We start from the raw sequence: 25,794 nt of genomic DNA on the forward strand, positions 1-25,794 counted from the left end.
GACTTGGCACATCATGACCAATCACCCCATGGCCAGTGAGCTAGCAAGAGTAGTTACTGTCTCTGTTTACTCTGCAGGGGGCTGTTATCTAGTGAGATCACCTTTGCACATCACTTCTCTGTAGCACCAAAAATAATTTATAACTGGAAGACCTATTTCTGTGTTCACTTCTGGCTAACAACACCACAGTATCTTGTGTATGTGTTTTGGGTTTGGGGTTTTTCTGACAGCTTCTTAGCACTTTCCAGCTGATGACTCACGCAGTTCCCCATTTCCAGGCTATTTAGTTAGTGTGATGGCTCTCGGGTAGCTGCTGATGTGGGCTGTCATTGTGATCTGACATTTCCTTGGTGGAGGTAACAGGAAGTCTGCTTCTGTAAAGGCCATGAAATTTGGAGCCCCCTGCTTGCTTTTCTTATAAATCTGAGAATATTGATTCCTCCAAAGCCTCTCTACAAATGCCAAAGGGAGTGGAAAAAAAAACAAAAACAAACAACACTTTCTTCCCTGCTCCGCTTTTTTCTTATCTATGTTTCTCTCAACCTGCTGAAGTTGTTTACATGCGTGGGTCTCTAACAACGTTCTCTTTACAAGTCCCTGAGAAAGATGCTATGAAGCAGTAAGATGTGGCAGTACCTTGCAATCATTTAAGGAATCATTATTAAAAAATCAAGATTAATTTGCTGCTTCTTTTTTTAAGCTTTTTTTATAAATACATTTAGGCTAGGGACATGCCCAGGCCACTTAGAAACATAAATATCCCTCGTACCAGGGTTAGTTTTGACAGCAGCAAAGAAAGATGCTGTTCTGAAGTTCAATGTCCAGGCTTGCATTTGATGAAAGAAAGATGACAAAGAATTAAGGGGACAAGAAAGTTTTAATTAAATGTGATGTTTTAAGGATGATCTGATGGCTTAGATCCCATCCAATGACTCAGCAACCTGAAATGGCCTCTGTGTAGTAAGTAAGGAGGAAAGCATCCTTGATGTTGTTATCCCCTGCTTCCTGAGGGATAACCAGGAGTGATGAAGTTTCTCTATTAGGATTAGAAGCAGTGTTACCTTCAGCAATCTAATTATGATTCTCCTGATGTTACATGGTGCTTTTCTTAACCTCAGAGTACTGAATGGTACATCCCAATTGATACAGAGCAACACTATCAGGTAGGTTTAGTAGTTCTCTAATCTTTCTAGAAAGTGTTATGGGATAAGGCAGCTTCCCCTAGGAAAAATGGTACCAAAGAAATAGAGGGCAAATGAAAGCATAGTGGATTATTTTTTTTTAACAATTCCATACCAGCATGGAGTTCCATTTGCTTACACTAGCTCTGAATTTGACCCAGTTTTTCCACTCAGAACAAATTAATTATTGCTAATGGGAATTACACTGACACTTTTTTCCATTATATGTAAAAATGGACATATTGTGCATGCTTCAGCGGAACTTACTTGGAAATATGTATGTGGGTCCACAATGGATTTTTTTTTTTTCCTCCCCAAAGTAACCAGACAGGTTGATATGGTGACAGGATGTAGAATATTTGCCTTCCTATTTCTATTTTCAGTGATTTTTTGGATCAGCATCTCGAACTTTTGGCTTCCCCCTTATCCCAGATGAGTGCCATGAATGCTATTTCTAGCTTATTGTGGGACAACCCTGGTTCAGTCTTTCCTGCTGCAGCAGTTTAAGTCTATAAAAATAAATACTTACAGATTCTTTTAATTTTTCTCTTTTTCACCTGCACTCTTTCAGTAAATACAGCCAAGGTTTGAAGGTAGGTCATTGTCATTTCTGTGTTTTTAATGTTTTTGATAGCAAAGCTTTTAGATGTCTTGTTTTTGTTCAGATGCAAAGCAATAGAGATTACTGAAATCTCAAAATATCTGGGTGAGGTAAGTTGTCTCCCATGTAACTCTAAGTTCAATATCTGTTATCACTGTCTCATGAATAAAGCTGTGTGTGCTCATTCGTGGTCCCTGGTTAACAGTGTATCTGTCTCATAAACTAGTACAGCCAAGAAATTTCAGTTCAGGAAAGAATAAAAGCAGAGTTAGAGGAGGTATAAGGTGGATTCCTGTAAGTGCCTAAAATGAGGCTTTTCATATTTTTGGTTTTAATATGGTGGGAAGTGTCCTTAGTTTCTGTAAGAGAATATTTTGGGTGGGAGCAAAAGGTTTGAAAGGTTTTATTTTAAGATATAATCCTTGAAGCATTATATGGTTTTAGTTTCTTTTTTTATGTTCAGACATTTTACTATATTGTTTGCATTTCCTGTTTGCCTGGCAGGTTTTTAGTTGGGTTGGTTTTTTTGGGGGGTTTTGTTTTGGGTTTTTGTTGTTGTTGTTGTTTTTTAATTTGAATAACACAGATGTGAGTCCTCTTAGACAATTCGTCATAACTATTACTCTCTCTGGCAATCTAAAAAATGGCAAAATAGTGGGTAAACATCAAATCCTGTTGTGTACTTTGATTTCATAATGTCATCTACTCTAAGTATACACGTTTGTCTTTCAAATCTATGTAAAGTATCACCATGGGATTCTTTATATTGCTGGATTTGAAGATCCTGTATCAGGGGTTTTTTGTGCATGGATTTCAGAAGGACATCTCATTTACATTTGAAAAGATTACGAGACTGTGGCATAGAGAGTGTGTTGTTGGGTATTAGGAAAGAGTGTAAATTTTTGATTTGTCAAATGCTCTGTGATCATCTGCAGTAAAGGGGATAAGTTACCTTAGTGTTCTCACAGGTAACAACAGGGTGAGATTAAATACATGAATTAAAATGGTAGCTATGTGCATTTACTCCGTCTCACCTGAGTGCCATATCATTTGTCCTTAAGAGCAGCAAGACAGTTGTAATTCCTTTTCTTTAAGATGTTTGCTGGATATGTGTTCCATACACCTTCTCAGCAGTCTACTAAAGACAGCTTGGATGATGTGGGATTTCATGCCTGTGTGCAATTAGACTTCTTGGTTTGGCTGCTGAAAAGAAGGGATTCAAAGAATGAAATAAGAAAAAAAAAACTTTATTCCAGTAGACAAGAAGTATCTGCTCTACCTGAAGCAAAATGGTTTGTCTGAAGTTTTGGTAAGAAGCAGCAAGGGAGGTGAGAGTCTAGATTCACAGTATTCCTAAGGGAGGAGATTTTCTTCTTTTATATGATAGCTGAGTGATTCATGCACGCAGTCAGGATATAGGATGCATGAATTCTTTTCTGCCACAAAGGATTTCAACATGTATCTCTCATAATCACTGTACTATAAGGATAGTGTGTCTGATGGGACAATAGCAGGCTGCTGGACCCCTGGGTTACAATCCTTGTTCCATTAAACATTTTACAGACTACACCAAGTGAAATGGTCGGAGAGGCAGTCTGGGCCTTCACCACCCAGTGTATTCCTGTCCAAGTAGTAACAGGCTCCCTTAGACTGGGGCACATGAGGTATTAAGCACAGAAGAAAATTGGGTATAAATCCTCCACATCCTGAATGATGGCTTTAATTGCTTATGTGTTGATTACATGTGTAGGCATTACTCACAAGTGGTAAGTCTCTCCCAGGTAAGCAGGGCAATAAAAATTGTGTTTTCCAGCAAGCCTGTAATTAATGAAAAAATTCTCCCAGTACTGCAGGCCCTCAACGAGCACCTGCGTTTGGGTTGTAAGGGCTGCATCACGTAAAGGAAAAGTAATTTAGCACTGTGGCAGAGCAAGTGGGTCAAGAGAAGGGTTTATGAGCCCAGATCCAGGTGAAGCAATTTAATTCTGGAATTGGAAGGCCTTAGCAGCCTCCTGGATGAAAAACTGGTGACTTTTGCTTGCAGAGGCAACTGCTGGTAAGAGTTATGAAGAGGTCCTGACTTAAGTCTTCTAAAACACTGTGTCTGTAACATGCTAGTTAAAATCCTGCAACAGCCTGTCTGTGCTAGGGTGTACCCATCCTGCCTGGAACAACTCTAGCGGTAGTGATAGATGTCCCAAAAAGATGAAGTCAAGGCTTTAACTTCAATTCCACTTCCTGTCACACAGCCTTAAATATATCTGTACGAATTGACCTGAGTTGGTAAAATTCATAATGCAATTGTTATGAACTCTAATAGTCCGTCTTTTAATATTATATTACAGAAAAAATGCATGGCATACACAGTAAACATAATACTACAGTGTGCCTGAATTGGTCTGGTTGGATTTTTTTTTTTCCCTTGTAATTTAGATTGCTTTAGGCATGTGCTAGCTTAGTTCAATTTGTAAGACCTAGTCTTTAGTTTGTTTAAATTGCCATAATTTATCGTATATCTGGCAGTGACTCCTTCCTGTTCGTACCAGCTTGGAAAACCAAATGGTATTATAGATGGAAGTTACAGGGTGAAAACAGTAAAATCTAGAAAGGTGGAGTTCCTTTTGGCTGATGTTTTAAATGAATGTGGAAAGAAGCATGGCCGTCTGTAACTAATGACAAAGTCGGACAAAAAGCGATCCCTGTGAGCCAACAGTTCCTCCTCCTCTCTCACAGATGCCTGCCTCCCCAGTGCCAGGCTGTCTGTCTTCATGTTAAATTTTCCCTGGTCTAGTTTGTCCAGGCTTACTTAATATCATAAGGACGTGCTATTTAAAAATCCCCTCACTTGAAGTGGTCAGGTTTCTGATTTGCAGAATTGCTAATCCTCTTTATTTCAGCTGCAGGGAAGTGGTTGTAGTCTGTATTTTAAAACAGTTGCCCTACTAATTTTATCATTCTTTACGTGAGCAGCGTTCCCTATAAAGTGTATTGTTTTGTCTAATCTGTTTTTCATAACAACAGTACTGTTAACAATTTTAAAAATAAAACAATGGTATCAGTCCACTGAAACAGTATTATGTGTTATAGTCTTCCTTCGTGAAAGGAGAAAACACTTCACAAATAACAGTAGTCCCCAGCTCTGCAGCAGGATGTGCCAGTGCGAATCCCTGAGCCTGTGCCAGCTCCTATTAACACCAAAAAGACAATAACTGAAGGCAGTGGGCAGTTTACATATTCTGCAGCCAGAAGGAGTTTCTATTTCTGTTTTACTCCCAGGTATAAAAAATTTGCATGTGAAGAAAGCTGTCCTTTAGCTGATAGAAACATGCGATACAATGACATCTCAGTATACATGTGATTACAAGGCAGTAGGATATGGTTGTTTGGGGATTGTATCTCAGAACTAACCATGGCCTGAACAGCACATTTGTTGTTTTTGAGAAACAGCTGAATCAGATCCTAGAAAAGGTGAAGTATGAGGAAGGCTTGAGGTCTGCAGCCCTTATGAAACTTCCTCCCACCTCATAAGAGCTCTTATGGTACCTTTCATTGTTGTCCTCCAGTGAAATCTGCAGACCTGGCTTTTGGTGGTAGACTTGGAGACCTTCCCAAGAATCTCTACATGGAAATACAAGGGAACTGAGCTCCCAGGCTCCTCTGTGGAAGTTCACATGGAGGACTTTATTGCAAATCATGGTATAGATAGAGGAATATCTATATAGCTAATTGTCTTTATGGCAAACAAAATCTGAGGTTAACTCACAAGTTCCATGGTGAAATTGTGGCTGCAGTTTGTTCCACTGTGGAGGGTAGGTACCCGTTTTGTCACAAACGGGTTCGAGGCTGAAGCACTTCATATAGGTCCCTTCAAGGCTCTATACCTGTATCTCCTTTGAAGAGAAAGGAAGTCTTGGCGAAACAAAGCCTCCCAAGGTGGAGTTGGGGTAAGACGTGTTGGTGATGCCAAACCTGGGAGGCATTCCCAAGGCATTTAATGTAGTTGTAATCACAATTTTAGATTGCCACCAAAACCCCAGAATCTTGGGATGCCTTAACTGCCAACTGGCACCAAGCAGTCCAAAAAATATGAGGTCATAAGAAAAAAAGTGTTTCTTACTGGAAGAAACTGTTGAGGCTGTTAAATTAGTGGGAAAATTGTTTTAAGCAGGGCTTCTTACTGCATTTCCAGGGCTGCGTCCTTATTTTTCAAATAGATAAAGACTGAGAACAGGTCTGGGTGTTTTTTTGTTTGTTTGTTTTCTGTTTTAAATACTCTACCAGTTTCTGTTTGCAAATCTTAAAGATGCATGAAGATACTAGCCTTACTCTTTGTCATTCTTAATTTAACATCCTTGGATTTTAACCGTGTTTGGCTTTGGCTCTAGAAATGACAGTGATACTGAGAATAAGAGGATTCTTTTTTTTTCCTCCCTGCTCTGACTACTCTTTTATTTCTTACTTTGGGAAGCGTGGTAATTTAACAGTCTTTATATGTGTTTCAAACTTCTGTGCAAATCATCTTAGTCCATGGTATTTGACATTGCTCATCTGCCTTCATACAAAATAAAAAGGAATGAAAGCTGCATTAATTCAAATGTCAATTTCAGGCTAGAAAAGGCTTTCATTTTCTATTGTGAGGACAAAATCACTGGATTTTGGGTCATCTCTTGCACTAATACTAAATATGTGCCTCTGTTAATTGAAGCTTTGCAAAGCGCTGACCTTAGACTTTTTTCTGTGGTTGGATGACTTAAAGGCTTAGAAATGCAGGCAGCTTTCATAAATGATGGAGACTATGCTCTTAAAGTTGAAGCCTGTCTTTTTCTCTTTGTTTTGCATTTGGCCCGTGCAGCTTGTCCCAGAATATTGCTGTGCACAAGGAGAAGTTGGAGATAGCCATGTGATATTTTCTGTGTATACGTACCTATTTGTGTGTACGGCTGCTGCAGACATACCAAGTAAGAAAATGCTTGCATCTAATTTCTAAAAAAATTCTGGTATATCGATGACATTCCTATTAAAAGTAAGCTGGTATCAAAAGCAGCAAGGGGGAGAGAATGAGAAAAAAATTCAGGCTAACTAACAGTGCCTTAGTATATAGCAGTCTGAAATTCCCCTGATGAAAAATGAAAAGAATTGATTATATGGAACTTGAGAAATGGCAAAGTGTACTTGGCTCTTTCCTCACTAATTCATAGGCAAAGATCAGGCATAACTCTTGGGAAAGTCAGAAAACTTCACACCTTTCAAAACTGCTGAAATGAGATCAGGGCTATTTGCTAAGCTTAAGCCTCCTGTCTTACACAAGTTCTGCAGAAATGGACTTATGGAATGGAATAATGTACTGAAATTATGCAAGCTCATGCGTTACAATGCATTGTGAAATTATTTACTCTTGGCAGCTAGTTAGCTGTAATTAAATTTCTGAAAACTCACCTTCTTCCTTTTTTCCATAGAACACATTTTGCAGCACCCTAATACGATGCAGTGGGAAAGGTAGGCAGTGTCTGTTCTTTAATCTGACCAGCCCAATGGCAGAAAGACCATGTAGGCATTACTACAACACCCTTGGCAGTGCTCACGTTACTAAGAAAATTGTGCTTTATTCAGTCCTAAAGAAATATTTTTGAAACTTCAGCACTTTTTCTGTTGTGCATGCAGGATTCAAGCAGCAGACTTAGGAATTTAGAATGCTACTTAGATAAGTGCTGGGTCCTGCACTTGGGTCACAACAACCCCATGCAATGCAACAGGCTTGGGGAGGAGTGGCTGGAGACCTGCCTGGCTGAAAAGGACCTGGGAGTGTTGCTTGACAGCTGCCTGAACATGAGCCAGCAGTGTGCTCAGGTGGCCAAGAAGGCTAATGGCATCCTGGCTTGTAGCAGGAATAGTATGGTCAGCAGGACCAGGGAGGTGATCTTGTGCCCTGTACTCTGCAGTGGTGAGGCCGCACCTCGAATACTGTGTTCAGTTTTGGGCCCCTCGCTACAAGAAGGACATCGAGGTGCTGGAGTGTGTCCAAAGAAGGGCAATGAAGTTGGTGAAGGGTCTAGAGCACAAGTCTTATGAGGAGCGGCTAAGGGAGCTGGGAGAAGTCTGGAGTCTGGAGAAGAGGAGGCTGAGGGGAGACCTTATTGCTCTCTACAACTACCTGAAAGGAGGTTGTAGCGAGGTGGGGGTTGGTCTCTTCTGCCAAGTAACAAGCGATAGGATGAGAGGAAATGGGCTCAAGCTGCACCAGGGCAGTTTTAGGTTGGATATTAGGAAAAACTTCTTCACTGAAAGGGTAGTCAGGCACTGGGCTAGGCTGCCTAGGGAAGTGGTTGAGTCTCCATCCCCGGAGGTATTTAAAAGACGGGTAGACGTGGTGCTCGAGGACATGGTTTAGTGGTGGACTTGGCAGTGCTAGGTTAACGGTTGGACTCGATGATTTTAAGGGTCTTTTCCAACCTTAACGATTCTATGATTCTATATAAATGGACCAGCAGAAAAACAGACTTGTGTCTTGTAACTCCAGCTTTTCAGATGTGCTGCTTAATCTGTTATATACTTCAGACATTGTGGTAAAATGAGAATAACTATACTTCCTTGCTTTCATAAAGTATTGGACACGCCTGAATGAAAAGAATACTGTTTATGCCAGTTCTTTTTTCTTTTTTGCTTTTTTGCTCTCCTTTGGCATGATATCTGTAGTACTGCAGATCAGATGGTGGTATGTAGTACTCTGGTTTAGTGCCAGTTTCAGGGCATCCCTGCAAGCTAAATGATGGTGGGTCCTTTTCCCACATGGGCACAAAACTCAATACTGGAGCTAAACATGCAGGTGTGATGCCCCAGATGCATGTGACATCTGAAGCAAACGTCCCTGAGCTTTGTGCCTCCCCTGTGAAGTTGCCTGGAAAAAGCAGGCTGAAAGGAATGACACTATTTGCAATCCACAACCAGGAGCTCTCAATATACACATATCAATATACATATTTCTCATTCACATTCGGTAGTGACAGACCAACTCGCTTGAAACTCATGAGGTGATACCAATGCAAAATGAGTAAGTGTGCCAAGAAGGCAGAATCCTGTAGTGGAGTCAATACTCATGTTGTATGGAGTTATTATGGCAGTGCGTTTCATGAAAGAGCTGGAGAAAAGGGAGAAAATCATACCAGTCACTCTGTGAAATGCTGCAACCACAGGATTGAAGACTGCAATGAAGGAATAAAGTTGCAGGTATCTGAAGTAACACAGAGAGCACTGGTAATTAGATCCAATAGCAATTAAAGGTTTCTAAGAGAGCTAGGAAGAAAATTGTATCTTCCATTTGAGGGAAAAGCAAGCGAGCAGACTCAGCAGTTCAACTGCTTCCCTCCACATGGTGTTTCTGCACGTGGCACTGCTGCCTCTGTGTTATATGGGCTACGGAAAACAACTTCTCCAATTTTGGAAGATGAGGCTGCTTGTTTTTAGCTCCCCACATAGTTTGTGTTTGTCAGGGAGAGATACGGTTCTAAAATGCTACTTACGGGCAAAGGGAAGCTTTGCCTCTGATTGCAAATATGGTTTGTGTCAATTGATTTCTGATAGTTGGTTCGGTTTATCTTTTGTTGGACACGTGTCCCTTCATTGTCAGAGGTGGGTTTTAAATCTCCTGGCAATACTGTTTTACCATGGTGTGCATGGTTTAGAACAACTGCTGCTTCCAATTAAGGTTAAGTGTTTCCCAAATGGTCCTTAGTGAAAATGTATATTTTCCATTTCAGAGTTAAGCAAATTTCTTTTTCTGTGACATTGGAAAAAGTCAAGGGAAAAGAAAAGCTGCATTACCTTCTTTTCCTGGCATCTCTTGCAACCATTAAAGTCAAAGCAATCTCAGTAAAAGGTTGCAACTGGCATCAGAGGAACACTGCATCATTATTATTCCTGGAGTAAGAGAGCAAAAATAGATTCTCAGACTTAGGCACATTTTGTCTTCTCTCTTTCTCTTTGCATGCTGAGGCTGCTGCCAAGCTCTGCTGCTGCTTTGTCTACAGCATGCACCAAGTTGTTTTTTCCTCAATGCCCTTTTAACTGGCACGTTTGTCAATGCATTGCCTATCTACCAGTACGGCTGTTACAGTACCACTGTCACAGTACCACTGTCACTGACCTCCTTGCTGTATCTTCTGCTCTCTTCCATTACTCCCACATTGCAGCAATCTGTATCCACCTCTTTGATGTCTAAATGGATTTATTACTTCCCAACTGTAAATCTCACTGCCTCGTCCCTTACAGCTAACATTTCAATCCTTCTCTATGACCTCAAAGCTGTGATTGCATCCCTTTACTCTTCATATTCCTTTATTGTTGTTCCTTGCAAAAACCTATGTGTTCTCTTTTTTGCCATCCCCATGCCTTATGCTAGTACTGTTTTAACATTTCTGAACTCATATATTCACTATGTAAGCATTGTACCCTCAACCCTTTTTAAATGTGCTCTTCTGGGTTTCACCGTCTTGTGTGGTTGTTAGTGAATATGTAGGTTATCTGAGGTTGATAGGACCAATCATGCTCTATGTCAGATATGAAACCATATTGAGGATGTTTGTAATTAATACGAGCCGAGATGCTGGGTTCCTCTGTTGCTGGTGCTAGATACCCGGTCTGATACAAGTATGTGGCTTTCTCCAAAATGCCTGAGCATGAGTGTTTGTTTCCCAGGAGCTGAATTTTCCATGCACGTGTTTTTTTCCCCCCCTCTTACCTCAATACCTTACAATTTCCCTTCAGTTGAACACTGTATCTGTAATTTTCCTTGTGAAGTGATTACTCCTTTATTGAATACTTCTACTTATAATACATTCCCCATGTCTCCTGTCATTTTGTATTATCTGCCAAGACTTTGTCTCCCCCCTACAGTTCTGCTTTTATTTACCTCCTTCATTCCCCATTACATACATGCCTGTGTCTCAATATTTTGGCACACGCCGCCCCCCAGTCCCGCATAATCAGCAGTGCTCTTGCTCTGGAACTTTTTGTCACTTAATCCTGTTGTAGGCTACATCGCCTTGCCTTTCAAATCTTTCCTCTTCATAAAGCTTAGTGTTATTGGGCTCAGAACATAAAACGCTTTCAATGGCACACTAATGCGCAAAACAAACAATGAAAAGTTGCAACAAAAGACTTTGTTTCTGGTCTTTGTGCATGTGTTAGCTTGGCATGGAAAACAATTTCCTTGCTTTGCTTTCTGACCTTAGGCAAATAATTCCCCTTGGCACATCTGTTTTTTTTTCTTTTTCTTTTGTGAAACAGAGATGAAGATGCTGAGCTTCTTTGCAAAGCATTTTCAGAGCTACAAATAAAAAAGTGTTCTATAAAAGGTAGTTGATATTTTTATTCTTATCATGATTGTTATTCTGTGTGTCAGTCAGCGAAATAAGCACAATGTCTATTCTTAGCAAATAATAATGGTGATAGTTGTTTTGACTCGTCTAAGGTTTTCTTGAGTGGCTAAGCTGCCAATGGAACTGATGTTCTGAACTCCTACAGACTTCTCAGTTTTTTCACACCATGTATTTTTTGCAACTGATGTTCTGTCTTCCTTGCTTTCTTTTTATTTTCATACAAACCTCTCTTATCTTGATGTAGAGTCTGTTTTCCTCTTTCATGGCAAATGCAAGATCTGGCCTTAGTATTGTTTGCTCTTCAAATTGCTCTGTTCGATTCACTTGTCTAGTAGAATTGCCTCTTTTTTCTTAAAAAAAAAAAAAAAAGTCTGTGCCTTTTTTGGCTTATGAAAATACTCTTCTCTCTCTACAATGCCACACAAAAAAAAAAAAGTAAGTTACTCTACTGTCCTTTTAGCAGAACATTCCCTGAATGCTTGCTCTTTGCACTGTAGGAAAGAAAGCTCTCCCAGACTGCTGTTCACAGATTTCCTTTGGGGGATGGTCTTATTTTGAGCAGTATTGTTCAGTTACATCTATGCTTGGGAGAATGCCAAGCTTATCCAGGGCAGCACAGGCAGCTCTTTCCATTGTAGGGTTTCCAATTAAACCAATGCTACCAGCTGTGTGTTCTTTGTCTGCCCTGGACTAGGTTGTGGTATTGTGCTTTGCACTGCATCTCTCCAGCAGAGCCTGTTGTCTCCATACTAATAGTTTGGGCAAGAAAGGGGAGCTATGAAATGTGAGCATTCAGAAAAGAGAGGGGATTTAAAGGAACTTCTGGCAATGTGAATTATGCTAAGAAATGGGCCTTCTAACCTTGGAAAAAATGGTTGGGGGGAACACAAACATAACCCTTTATATTTAGATCACACAGAAGTATTTTACAAAGGTGTCAAAGTATCATAATCACCAAAGCATAAGAGAAAACAGGTTACTCATTCAAAACTAGTCATGCAACAAAGTAATGGCAGAGGTCAGACCAGGTTATGAGCCTTCAGATTCTCAGTCTAGTGCCAAGTCCTCTAGATCTTGTTGTTTCTTGACATTGGAGGAGATGAGGTGAAGTAAGTGGGGAAAAATTTTAAAAAAGAAGAGGTGGAGGAGGAAACATGAAGAGGGAGAGCAAGTTGCTTTACCTGGGTGGAGCAGATCCTAAGGAGAGAGGGAGAACAGACAATGGGAGGATGAAAGCCAATGTTCTGCAGTGCTCAGGGGAAGAAAAAGCAGATAGGAAGGTAAAGTTAGATTCAATATAGAAAGGGTGGAAGGGAAAACTGCCTGACAATCTGACTGATAGGTGGCAAGAAAAGTGTAATTTTTGTCAAATGGCATCAAGTTCAGTGTTTTATTCTCTTAACAAGAATGTTGCCCTGGCTTGTTTTGAGCAAGTCCATAAAATGAGAATTGTTGATGCTCAAGGCTTAAACAGGTTTTGTTGTTGATATTTTTTCCCCAACACTTCTACATAGACTTTCAGAGAACACAGGACTTAGAGTAAATCCCTATGATTTTATCAGGATGTTATATTTTGATAAAATTATCTTTAATTTTATATTAAGCTGCTTTAAGACTTAGCCTTTTTGTTTCCATATAATTGCTGCTATGCAGCAATTGTTTGCTCTGCAGCAGGCAAGCTAGCTATTAAAAAGGGTATCAGACACTATGTGCTGCTTAATAACTTCTCAAACAGTGCTGGTTAGGGAAATTAAAAGATTCGGCAACAGTGCAAGGGTGAAGATGAACAAAGTCAGGGATGGAGGAAGTTGCACAGTAGACTAAAGTAATATACGCTTCATCATTAAATAGGTAATCAAGTGTAATCTACCAATGGTTACACATGAAACGAGAAGTTTTCATTTTGCTGAATGGATGAATGGAAATTGCTCATGCAACACTTTAAGCAAGGATGCTGGCAGTAGGTGAGATTTGGCTTGTGTCAGTGAGGGATCAGCACAAAAAAGGGAGGATTTTGGAGTCATTCTTGGGATCTAGGCCCTGATTTCCCTGCATTCCTTATTTTCCAATGGGCTACATTAACTTTGCAGATAGACATCCCTGTTGTGATGCCGGTATCTAGAGGTCAATTGTGTGATGTGTCTGTAGTCCTTTCTCCAGTCACTGCCTGGCTTTAATTGATTTAACCTCCTTCTTTCCTTGCCCATCTTCACCCATTAACACTCATACCAAACCTTTCTACAACAGTACTGGCTAGCACGGTCTCATCTTTCCAGGTCTGTCAGCACTACAGCCACTTTTTACCTCTCGAGCATAGGCACCCTGAAAAGCTGTGGCACTTTTGGGGGGAGTATACTCATGTTCATGTGCTACAGGAGATGGCAGCTAAAGCCATTCTTCAGCTGAAGATTTGTGGCTGTGTAACTTCTTTAAAATGTTGGAGGTTTTTTAATATTTTTCAAAGCAGTTCAGCCTTCTTGAAGGGCTAAGAGCCATCACTCCTCTGAGACAAAACCTGGGTGCAATTGTTGAATACCAGGTGAAACCAGATTTGAAAAATACAAGTGTAAGAAGTTGTACTGCTGTTTCTCTGCCTGATGTGGTAATCTGGCAAGACACGTGCCCTCTATGTGCCTCTTTAGAATTGAACAGAAGAGCTGCAGGTTGGCTTGCAGAAAAAAAAAAATAAATCTGGACTTTTGTCCAAAAAGAGAACTTGTGGAGCCTTCCACTTGGTAGCTTTTGCAAGCTGCATTTCTTTCAAGCTCTCCCATTGCAAGAGGTGGTGTCAAAATACCTTTTGTGTGTAAATCTTGCCTCCCTCCAAGCTTGTGAAACTTCTAGTTTATTTTTTCAAGGCTTAGATGATTTATTAAATTTTAATGTGATGGATTTAATGTTACCATAATTGGCAAAGCCTGTATACAGGAAGTAATCTGACCCAGAAAAGACTCTTACAAAATGCTTTTCAATAAGAACATCCAAAAGTGGTTGTGGTGTTTTGTGCAACAGAGATGCAAATGCGCTCTCTAGTAATATTTTTTACTCTTAGATATCAGAGGTTTGGATTATTTTTCCCAAAGAAAGAAATCCCAAGGCTTAGGAAGCACAGCTGTTAAGACTCAAACACAAGTTTGTTTTACAGTCAGGACAAACTAAAATCCCTTAAAGGTTAATTATAAGTGAATTTAAAATACTGTTAGCAGTCCAAGTTGTTTATAATGTATCAGAAGGGAGGGGGAGATTGGCTAATGTTTACAGAGAGGATGTAAATGAAGTGACTTTCTATAACCTTATCAAGAAGAGGAACATGATAGATTCTGTTATCTGCACTGCAGAGGAGAATATTCTTTAAAATCCAGTCAATAATATTTCCCCCCACATCTTACCCTTATTTCCTTCTGAATAGTTTTCAGGATATATTAAAAATGTGCTGTCACTCATCTTGAAATAATTCATTTCTAAGTCAGGGATGAACCATTGTGTTATGAAGGAAAAATAATTTGCAAGAGCAGAATTGCTATCCAGAAGTGACTAAAAAGATTTATTGAAAGTTTGAGGCCAGGCTCACTTGATCATGGGTCTTATAATCATATTTTATCCTTACTTCTTGCATCTGAGATTATGAACACCAAACAAAAAGACCTGTAGTTTATCTGTTTAAAGTTCTTGTAAGTTTTCATGACTTTTTTCATGTGAATGCATTATCTTTCTGCAATGAATTCATGAATGTTTGGGGACTGTTGTTTAAAGGTGACAGACAAAGACAAAAAAAAAATTGCATTGTGGTTAGCATAGCCACTTGATGGGGAGGAAACAGAACATCTCAGTGGGAGAAATCCAGACTTTAACCTTATTCCTTACCCTTTGCAACAGGGAATTTGCATGCTATGGTCCCTCAGTCTTCATCAGCATCCTGAAACTAAGGATTTGAGGAGCAAATCAAGAAATAATAGCTTATATTTTCAAAGCTACACAGATGTTCTGATTGCCTAATATCCATTTATTAGGTGTTCAAGTCACCTAATATTGTATTTTGCCCCTTGAATCAGCTGCTTATCCTGATTTGGATATGGATTAGTACAAATAGGGTGATGAAAGGGATGATTAATTTCCAGAATGCATTAATAAATCTGTAATAAATACTTTCTTCATGGCTAATGTATGGGGAAAATCTGAGATTCTTATGGACTAGATTTTTCTCCCTGACCTCTGGATTGTAGGTTCCTGGCTATTTTGTGGAAATGGGGAAGGAATCTGAGTATCCTTCCAGGTAACCTGCGATCCATCTGGTGGTGAATCGCACAGACCCCAAAAGAGAGTAAGAAAATAAAACATGTTTCTGTGGAAAGGCTGTACTTGCCTTCTACAGAAATCAAGGGAAAGCTAATTTGGCCCAATTGTATGGAGCCCTCCTGGTTTCAGAGTCCTTGGAGCACTTCCAAAAGTGAGAGCAGATAAACAGTATTTTCCTTGTGTAGAACCCCTCACTCTCCATCCCCAAACAGGTATCGGTGAAGAGAGTTGTTTTTTTTTTTTTTTTTCTCCCCAGCTTCACATTCAGCTAAATAGCTTTGAGCCACTACTCTGCGTGGGTAATATGTGGAAAACATTCAGGAGCAGTGAGACGGAAATGAAATGCCAGCTTTGAAAAGGACGTCCAGGGGAATGACATTGGGGTGTCCAAGTCAGGCCCGTGGGACCGGGACTCTGGGAACAGCATTTACATCTAATTTCTGTTCATTCAACATATACTCAGTCAAACAACACTACTGTTCTGGAAGGAGCCTGGTAGTTTCTAAATTATAGAAGATGCAAAGGACCCTAGAATACATCTCTCATTACTTAAAGGGATACTACCCACTCTTTTTATGCACAATATTCAGCATTTTTGAAAAAATAATGTTAAGTGTTGGTTTGACTTTGTTTAACCAGCAATTTAAATGGGAGCAAAATTAAGCTGTTACTGAAGTCTCCAGAGATCTTATACTAATTTTTTTTCACTTTGGCTCATCAGTTTGTGGTGTATGAGGATTATTTGTTATGATTTATTATCAGGAAGAAAAAGGGAGAAAGTAGTATGAAAATGCTCACATTTGTAACAATAGTTAAATCTTAGTAGTCCTTTTTTTTGGTGCTTCTTATTTATTCCTACATCTGTTTTTAAACTTGCTCTTAATTATAGATTTTTTTTTTTTTCCTAAATTGTAGCAACTAGTAGTTATTTAAGGACCTACCATTGTTTCCATTTTACAGAGAATGCATTTTTAGGACACATTTGTAACCATAGCCATTTAAATTCTGCTTTGCTGGAAGCACTTATGCAATCTGATAACCTAGATGTAAATTATTTATTTCAAATTGCATTGACTATGCTCTTTATTTTAAAAAATAGCACAGTGAACACAAAATTAGGTTTTTTATTTTATTTAGATGGCACGCCAAACTAAATTAGAAGAGATTTTACTCCCAAAGATCGCTTTTTTGTTACTGGCGATTGGCCCACCAGTGTTGGACATTCAGTAACTTTGCCTTTTAAGAAAGAGAAGATAAGATGGAGAGTTAAATGTAACCCTGGGTGCGTGCCAGTGTGTGCTATACATGAGACAGTCTCTATGTATATCTACAATGGAGAAACATTTAAATTGTCTTATTTTATAGACATTCCTGATATTCTCTCTACACAATGTGTAAAATTCTGTGACCAGTTTTATTCCTTTAGCTGGTGAAGATCCAGTTTTTAATAGCATCTGCTATCTGGCGGTTATGAGGGCAAATTAATGTCTGGACAACTTGCGTTTAAACATAACATGCTATGAAACCGTAGTGTTTTATAAACACTATTACTAATGTTCTGTTCCTTCTTTGTTACGCTTGCAGTGGAGCTGTGTACAAGTCCATTTGAATTTGACATTTCTACTGTCCTGAGGTCTTAAAAGACACAGCAATATTTTTCTTTCTATAGTTAATGGTAAACTAATATTCCTTGATCATATTGGCAGTAGACTAAATACCAGCTTGGAAATACAATCTCTAAGGAGGTCATAGCAAATTAAATTGCAATGGAGTTTTGAATGGCAAGGTAGCATTTATGTCCTTTTATATATATGTGTGTGTGTGTATTTTTTAATGCACATGGGACAAAATATAACTTGAATATTTCAGGCTCAAGAAGGAATACAACCAGGATTTCAAATATGTTTGAAATAGATCTTTTAGTCAATTGATAAGATAAAGTTGAAAGATCTGGATCACTAAGGAAAGGATTTAATAGAGCTTTTGTTTGTGAGGGGAAAAAAAAAAGGTTAAGAAAATGTGTAGACCTCAGTCTTATGCTTTTTACCAATCAACTGTTCCACTGGAGCCAACAGAAGTTTTGCTTGGCTAAGGAATATGTGAATATCATACATGATAGTTTGACATATTGTATAGGCTTTACTTTGTGTGTGTATATATTGTGGAAATTATATTTCTCTTCAAAGAATAATCCAGTTAGACTGACTCAGAGGCGAACTCTGCAACTCATGCTCTCATTTTCTAGAAAAGCTGCCTCTGAGATAACAGCCCTTTCTCCAGTAGCTAATTCTCTGTGTATTAAATAGTCTCTAAGTGTACAGGAATAAGGTCCATTTGCGAGCATAATTAAGTGCATATTGCCCCAGTCCAGCACACACGGTTCTCATAAGCGTATCATGGAAGAAAGAGCCACATGGGTAACTTCAGTCCTGAGGCTATTGTAACAAATGTGGTGCAGTGTCAAGAGAGATGATTTTAATCCTTTATTCAGTTTGTTTGCCAGTATTAGCATTCGGCCCTGTGGAGCTAAATGTTCCGTGCTGTTTTCTTCCCCTTCATGTTTCAATAACAATTTTCACAAAAAGCATGTTTCCCACTTCATAGCATTACAGGGAGTGTACTGGTTGTTCTCACTCTGAAAGTGTGCCTGGAAATTTAGACATTTTCAAGCAGTTTTTGTAATGCAGTCTGACTCTGCTACCTTTTTAAAAGTCGTGTTTGAGAGACTGAAGGGTCACACTACATATTTTATTCCAACTGGTGGCATCAGGACCATGTAGACTTAAATTTTCATTGAATTAAAAGCAGGATTTTGCAAAATCTAACATGAATTTTATTCGTCTATTGATATCTAGCTATAAGGATGCCTATTGACATATAGATATCTACAGGTATTTATTGATCGATAGATCAATATATCAATAAAAATAGTTTCTTTCTCAAGTAGTAGCATTCTCACTGGGATATGCAACCTAGATATTGCAGTACTTGGTGCAGGAGAACCATATCAGGAAAGAGATTCAGCATATCCCTAAAAAGATAGGTTGACAAGCCTTTTATCTTTGTTGAAAGTGATGATGAAGAATATAAACAAGTGGCATAAAAGATGAATAGCTAATAAGATTGTTTTGAAATGTTCTGAATGTTAGAAACTTGTGAGATACTGGTAATTTTTTTTGTCCAGTTACCAATGATATTTGGTACTCTTCTGAAAAAGGATACTTGTGGTTATTGAAAATGTATTACATTTAACCTGAAACCCAAAAGCTGGCCCAAAAGCTGAGGTATATTCAGAGCATATACTGAGGGAACACTATCCTGAGCCAAAACACTTTTAAAACCTCTCTGTGGGAGCATTCGCCCTCCCATATTTATCTGCATGAAGGAATTCAGAAGTGTTCCCATCAGACGGAGCCACAGTGGCATTAGTACACCCTTGGAATCCACCGTGGCATGTTCCAGATCTCTGTATCTTAATGAGAATAATGCACTGGCTTTAAGAGAAGGTGGTTCCCTGCATTCATGACCTCCAGTGCTGTCCTTTGGCTACAAAGTCAAGCTCCTGATAGGCCTGAATGCAGAACCCCATTCCTCACACTGTAAATATTCCCACTGAGATCAATAAGTGTTTGTGGAGTAAAACATTACTCGCTGTGAATAAGAGCCATATGATATGAGACAACAGGTCTGGTGCTAAAACATGGTTTTGTATTTTTAGGGGAATATATTCTCACATGTGGGTTTCTTGGTTTTGGCTGCACCTGTCGTGTGTGCAGAATATTCCTGCAAAATAAGTAACTGCACAGTTTAGTATTAGATATGCATATGTAAATACATACTACTTTTTACCAACCCATTACCGAATTTACATGTGTAAATGCAGGTTAACTGCACGTGTAGCTTTGCCAGTGGCAAACTGATTATTTCAAAATTTAGCCTTGGGTGTGCTCTGGGGAATTATGCTACAAGCCTGTGCTGTCTCTTCATTCAAGCACTCAAGTCTGTTAGAAACTCAGTATAAACACTTGACTCTGCTTTATTTCACAGGGTAATCCTCCAAAATTACAGACCTAATCATTATTAATTCTTTTGATATTTATTGATTGCATTAACATTAATCACGATAAACACCTTTGGTATTAATGTGGATGTTATTGGTATTGTACTTCAGACTTTCTGCTGTAGCTCAGCCCTCATTAACAGGACCATTAGTTACAAGGTGTTATTTTTTACATAAACAACTCCATGCCTTTCTTAGAGAAGTGAGGACAGTAAATGTATATAAACTGATTACTGAATTTTGAAAACATTTTGTTATTTATAAGACTAGCTTTTTTGGTTGGTTTTGTTTGTTTGGTTGTTTTTTTTTGTTTTGGGGGTTTTTTAAAAGAAGAGTAAGTTACATAAGATTATTGCATATATCTCTTAAAACCCAAAAGCAATCCAGTTTTTGCTTGGACAAGTTAATGTACATAATTATATGCAGTTGTCTTCAAAAGTTGACCGCAAGATTGAGCTGTTATGTCTTCAAGTTTTCTCTGTACAATGCAAAGACCCTATTCATGGAACTGTTGTGCTAGACTTTGAAGAGTGCTTATCTCCTTGGGTGGTCATGTTAATTCAGTAGCTGGAATCAGTTCTTACTGTTCCTCAGAAGACCCAGGGGTGGGTCTCATTTTTCAATGAATATTTCATTTCTGGGCAAGGTGAATGGGGCAGTCTTCCAGCCTTCACCACATGACAGCCCAAAGTGAATAGAGAAGCCTCATGATTTTCATGAATTTTAGGTCTGAATTACTCAATGTGCAAAATTTTATCCATATTTCACTTGATGGAACCTGTTGCATTTCAGTTCCCAGTGTCTGCATTTCAACAGCAAAATAGGCCCTATGCACTGAACTGCTCTCATCTTGAATATCGCTGTGTTTTCTTGCAGCCTGTGACCTGATGAACCAAGGCATCCTGGCCCTTGTCAGCTCCATCGGCTGCACATCAGCAGGATCGCTGCAGTCGCTGGCAGATGCCATGCACATCCCTCACCTCTTCATCCAGCGCTCAACGGCAGGAACGCCGAGGAGCGGCTGCGGTCTCACCAGGAGCAACCGCAACGATGACTACACACTCTCTGTCCGCCCCCCTGTCTACTTAAATGATGTTATCTTGAGGGTGGTCACAGAATATGCCTGGCAGAAATTCATTATTTTTTATGATAACGACTATGGTAAGTATTTATTTAGCAGGGTGATTTTTGTCAAATCCATAATTCTGTTGAAAGCAGTCACATTACATGTTTATAGTCTTCCAATAGATTACGTTTTGCTTGTGAACATTTATGGTTCTGTCAGCATTCACAGCACCTCAGAGAAATCTATTTCTAAAATCCATCAATGTTTACAGGTTTATTTGATAATTTCTTTGTTAGAGTTAGCTGATAAATGGAGAACTTTCCTGGCTTTCTATTCTGCCAGCGTTTATGAAGCATAGAAGTTTTTAGCAAGCTCTGTTTGTTGGACTATAGAAATATAAGATGGCAATTCAAGAGACAACATGTAAGATTTTACATTCTGTAGAATTGATTCTTGCATAGTGAATCTCCCTGTTTGTTGGCATATATTTGATCGGCCAGAAGCCGAAGCAGTGGTGAATGCAGGACAAAGACCTTGGCAAGAATGAGCTGCTGTTCATAAATGTAAATCTTGTAGAGTTTGTAGAGAGAACTTCTGTAGAGCAAAGAACTTGAGGAGGAGGGCCTGGAGAAGACAATATTCCTTCTTTTTTGAGTTCTTTCAGTGTTCCTGAAAGGTGCTGAATTTGATGGTGGTTGTGTGACAGAGTAAGTGAGACGCAGACGGCGGCATCACAAGACTGTACCATCCAGCTTGGTGACTCAGCCAAGTTTGGTACAGACGTTTTCTATGGTTGAGAGGAGAGCTGGACAGATTTCTGTAGTATAGGTGCATTATCTAACTAATTTTATGATCTTTTTTCTGTGGAAAATTGCTTTGAAACCAGACCTGTTTTCTTCAGATGCATCTATTATTCATAAGCAATCATGACTGGTTTGGATGAACATTTGAAAACTTATTTTCAAAGTTAAATCTTCAAGTTATGGAAAAATGCTCACTTCAGCGATTTGCTGTGTATAATATCTGGTTCATTCAGGTCAGGTATTATTGATTTTTGTTCCCTGGCTACATAATAAATTCTTAAATTAGAAAGACAGAAAATGATGAATAGGAGAGTTCCTATTTATAACAAAGCAGCACCTAAAAGCACCAGCCATGGGATAAGGAGAACACACATAAAAACCCATCCAAAAAGCTTGCAGCAAAGAGTATTTTTGTTCATGTTTTATGAGTTTGTGCATTTAAGTACCAGAGTACCTATGAAGATCATAATCTTGCCAGCTAAAAGATATCTCTTTTTGCATGTATTTTTGTGTTTAAAAACCTCAAACAATTTTTATAATTAATATTTTTGAATCACTATATTTTAAAATACTAGTTTTAAATTATTCAAGTTTCATTATTTAATTTGAGAACGCAGTTCAGACTCTGTCATTTTGTTCTTGATTTCTGGGTAAGAATCTCATTATGGTGTGACTTATGCAACACCAATGCCTGCCTGCAAGTAGCTCATTCAGTGACACATCATCCCCAGACGTGACATGTGGCAGATATTAAGTATCTCCACCAGCCTCTATGGTGTTCTGACTTCAGTAGTCTGCAAGTAATGCCATACCGGCCAAGCCAGATTGGTAATCTGACTCTGATCGGTGATCGCTCTCACGTACATCAGGAAAAGGCGCAAACAAATATTCTTCGTTTAGTATATACTGAGCAGTATGTGCCCTTTCTAACCATTTGTGTGGTTTGGGTGTTTTGGGTGGGGTTCTGGGGGTTTTGTGTTGTCTTTTTTTTGGTTTGTTTGTGTCCATAGTTTGTGACTGAACAGAAAGATTTTAAATGCAAACTGAGTTTTGAGTTAAAATGCAACTCTGAATAGGGCTGTTAACTGTGCAAAGGTATAATGTTTCTTTAAATTGTGATAAATCCTTGATTTCAACAGCCATCCTAGGGCAGCAAGCAGTTTCTATATTCCCTTTATGCTTCCTACAGTTTCTTTAATAAAACTTCACGTTGCTGATTTCATTGACTATCTCCTCCTCTGCTTTTAATAAGGAACAAGAGAGCAGAAGCTTCAGCTCACTCTCTCTAACCCAAGGCCTCTCTTGTTGGTTCCGTTATTGTGAGAGTTCTCTGTCTCTCCAGTCCCCCTTCTTGCTCATACTGGAATGCCTCTCTAATTCCTCACAACTGTTTCAGGTGAAATCATTAGGCTTGACACAGTATTTTGCCTGTTCTTAATTCTCTTAGCCAGTTTTTGATCTATGGAGGTAGTTTTCCTCGTACCTGTGATGAAATTATTTTCTTAGCAGTCCCTAGAGAGCCATCTTGCCAGGAGCTTATTATAAACCTTAACAAATTTTGTCGCTTTCTCCCCTTTTCCTGCTATTTTATTGATATACTCAAAGCATTTCCAGTATGTTAGTAGTGCACATTTTCTCTTTACGGGTTCTGTATTGACCAAAGAGGGGTTTGCACAGAGGGAGGGGCAGAGAAATTCAGGGTGTGAAAGGAGGAGCTGGAATTACTTGTTACTGGATTATAGAGTGGAGAAGTCTGAATCCAGTATTCACCCTGCTTTGAGCAGGAGGTAGGACTATGTGACCTCCTGAAGTCCCATCCAACTCTAATTATTCTATGTTTCAGTGATGTTTGAGAAAGCCATTCATTTAGAGGGTCTATAGATGTGAAATACTTAAAAAAAAAAAAAAAAATAAATCCCAGCATCAATTTGGGTTTTATAAAAGAGAGTTGGCCCAAGAACCTCAGAAGAGCTTGAGGAAGTGAACGCTTCTGCTAGCTTCTGTGCCTGTTTTAGAAAGAAATCAAGACTGGGCATGCAGACATGGGGCCACAGAAATGATCAGAGGGATGGAACACCTCTCCTATGAGGAAAGGCCGAGAGAGCTGGGGCTGTTCAGCCTGGAGAAGAGGAGGCTACGGGGAGACCTTGTTGCAGCCTTTCAATACTTAAAGGGAGCTTATAAGAAAGATTGGGACAGACTTCTTAGCAGGGCCAGTAGCGATAGGACAAGGGGTAATGGTTTTAAACTAAAAGAGGGTAGATTCAGACTAGATGTAAGAAAGAAATTTTTTATGGTGAGGGTGGTAGAACACTGGAATGGGTTGCCCAGAGAGGTGGTAGATGCCCCATCCTTGGAACATTCAAGGACAGGCTGGATGGGGCTCTGAGCAACCTGATCTAGTTGTAGATGTCCCTGCCAATTGCAAGGGGGATGGACTAGATGACCTTTAAAGGTCCCTTCCATCCCGAAGCATTCTGTGATGATTCTGTGATATGGGGTGGGGATCCAGGGGTAAGCCATCCTGTCGGTCAAAGTGTCAGTGCAGCTAAGGGTGGTTGCAGTTCCCTCTGGAAGATCCCAGTCTCATTCTTCAGCTTGCCTGAGAGCATCTGCCACAGTATGAGACTTATTTCTTTTCTCAGCTCATACAGACCTAAAATCAAATTCTGTTTGGAAGCTTTACTCAGTTTAACTGCATGCAGCAGTTTAATATTAGACATTTTAATGTAAAGTTTAGTATTAAACGTTAAAGTAGGTGGGAGATCAACACTTGTATTAGAATTAAATTCGTATTAGGAAGATATTATTGATATGTTCTGCACAGTCGTCTGCAGAACTGACACTTGTGCAAACAGAGCAATTTCTTGCTCCAGTGGGTTTTTGTTGTATGTGGTGATCTTTCCTTCTCAAGGTGTGTATCATAACGTTAAGTGATGTCTCCACAGCAGTAAATGGCAGTTGAGATGTAATGGGAATATAGATTCTGATATGTGTTAGTCCTTTATTTTTTTTCCCCATTGTTTCTATCTTTTTGTAAGTCAGAAAACATGAAAACACTGTTAGACTGACTGGTTCCAGCAACCAGCAGAATTCCAATACTTTCCTTTCTGAGAAATTATTTTGTATAGTGATTTAATTTAATGATTTATAACAAAATACTTTAGTTGTGTTACTGAAATTATTTCCAGTAATAATCTCACTCTGTGAAAGAAAATGTGCCTTTCATATTTAAAATAAATTATCCTACGGTAAAATTGGGCTCATATCCAAAGTAAATACTGAGCTAAACCAGATCCCTTGCACCTTTAAAAGAAGCTGCAACCATTTATGTGTGCATTTATCAATATCATAGGTTTTTTATACTATGAATTGAATTGCTTTTGATTTTTATCTTGCAGTCTATCATAAATTCCTTTTCATTATCAGAGAGTTAGAGATTGTTTGTAACTGGAAATGTGTCTTTCTGCAGGGCCAAGAGTTATTTTCCCAATGTTACCCTTTTTTAAAACTCCCAAATTCTTTTTTGAATATAAGTAGACAAGTATATTCAGTTTTAACATTTTAACGCTTCTATCTAAATGCTAGAAGATTCAAGTCTGCTTAAAGATTCTTTACCAACAAAGAAGGTTAAAGTCTCTGAAGGAAGCAATTTTTTCATTAAGTAATAACCACCTGGGTTTTGAAGAAGTGATGTAGAAATGCATTTCTGAAATAATCGATATCTAAGTTTTTAACTGATGTTTTTCTCCGAAGTAAAATTGTAAGTAGGCTGACTCTTCTAACACAAACCAAAACAAAAGACACCTTGATAATAATCAAAAAAGTATTTTGCTGCTGTTGACTTAGTTAAGCTGAGTAAGCAGTGAAATATTTTGTAAAGCCACAGTCTTTTGTCAGTGGTAGAGTCTTGCCAGTAACAAATGTGAGGCTAAAATGCAGTAACAGTTAATGAGTGAGGAGACAGGAAAAAAGGACATTTTAACTTGAGCAGACTTAGGTGGGGTTTGTTTGTATTTCATTCACTGCAATTGTATCTTTACCTTTAGGGTATAAACTCGGATGAACTTGTGACAATCAGAATGAGATAAGTCGTCTTCTCCCTCATCCTTGCTCTCTGCTGGGATGATCTAGATCAAACTCCAGTGAAAAAGAGTGCAGTCAGTCCCCTTGTATTTCGTGTGTTTTGTTCCTTGAGGTAAAACAAGATAAAGGCCTGCCCAGGACATGAAATCTGATTTTGTTTAAGAAAATTTCATATGAGGATATTAAAAGTGTTCAAGGACAATTCTGCACTTCTGTCAAATGCCATTAAGGACAGTCTTCTTGCACAGTTAAAAAGTAAGCGACACGAAATGCAGCAAAATTATGCAGTAAATTGATGCCTTTCTCAACCTGTTATTAAAATTACTA

General features: G+C 38.9%; 1 protein-coding gene across 1 annotated transcript in view; it reads left to right on the forward strand.

The window, feature by feature from the left end:
• The window catches only part of GRID2 (glutamate ionotropic receptor delta type subunit 2), a 350,310-nt gene that overhangs the window by 21,834 nt on the left and 302,682 nt on the right, over positions 1-25,794 (forward strand). Inside the window, exon 2 of the mRNA XM_087736257.1 lies at positions 20,389-20,673. Within this exon, the coding sequence (XP_087592383.1) occupies positions 20,400-20,673 (274 nt within the window). The 5' untranslated portion in view covers positions 20,389-20,399. The remainder of the gene's footprint in view (positions 1-20,388; positions 20,674-25,794) is intronic.

Source organism: Nipponia nippon, unplaced genomic scaffold, assembly GCF_047370975.1.
Source record: "Nipponia nippon isolate SJK-2023a ecotype South Korea unplaced genomic scaffold, ASM4737097v1 scaffold_6, whole genome shotgun sequence".
Classification (NCBI taxonomy): domain Eukaryota; kingdom Metazoa; phylum Chordata; class Aves; order Pelecaniformes; family Threskiornithidae; genus Nipponia; species Nipponia nippon.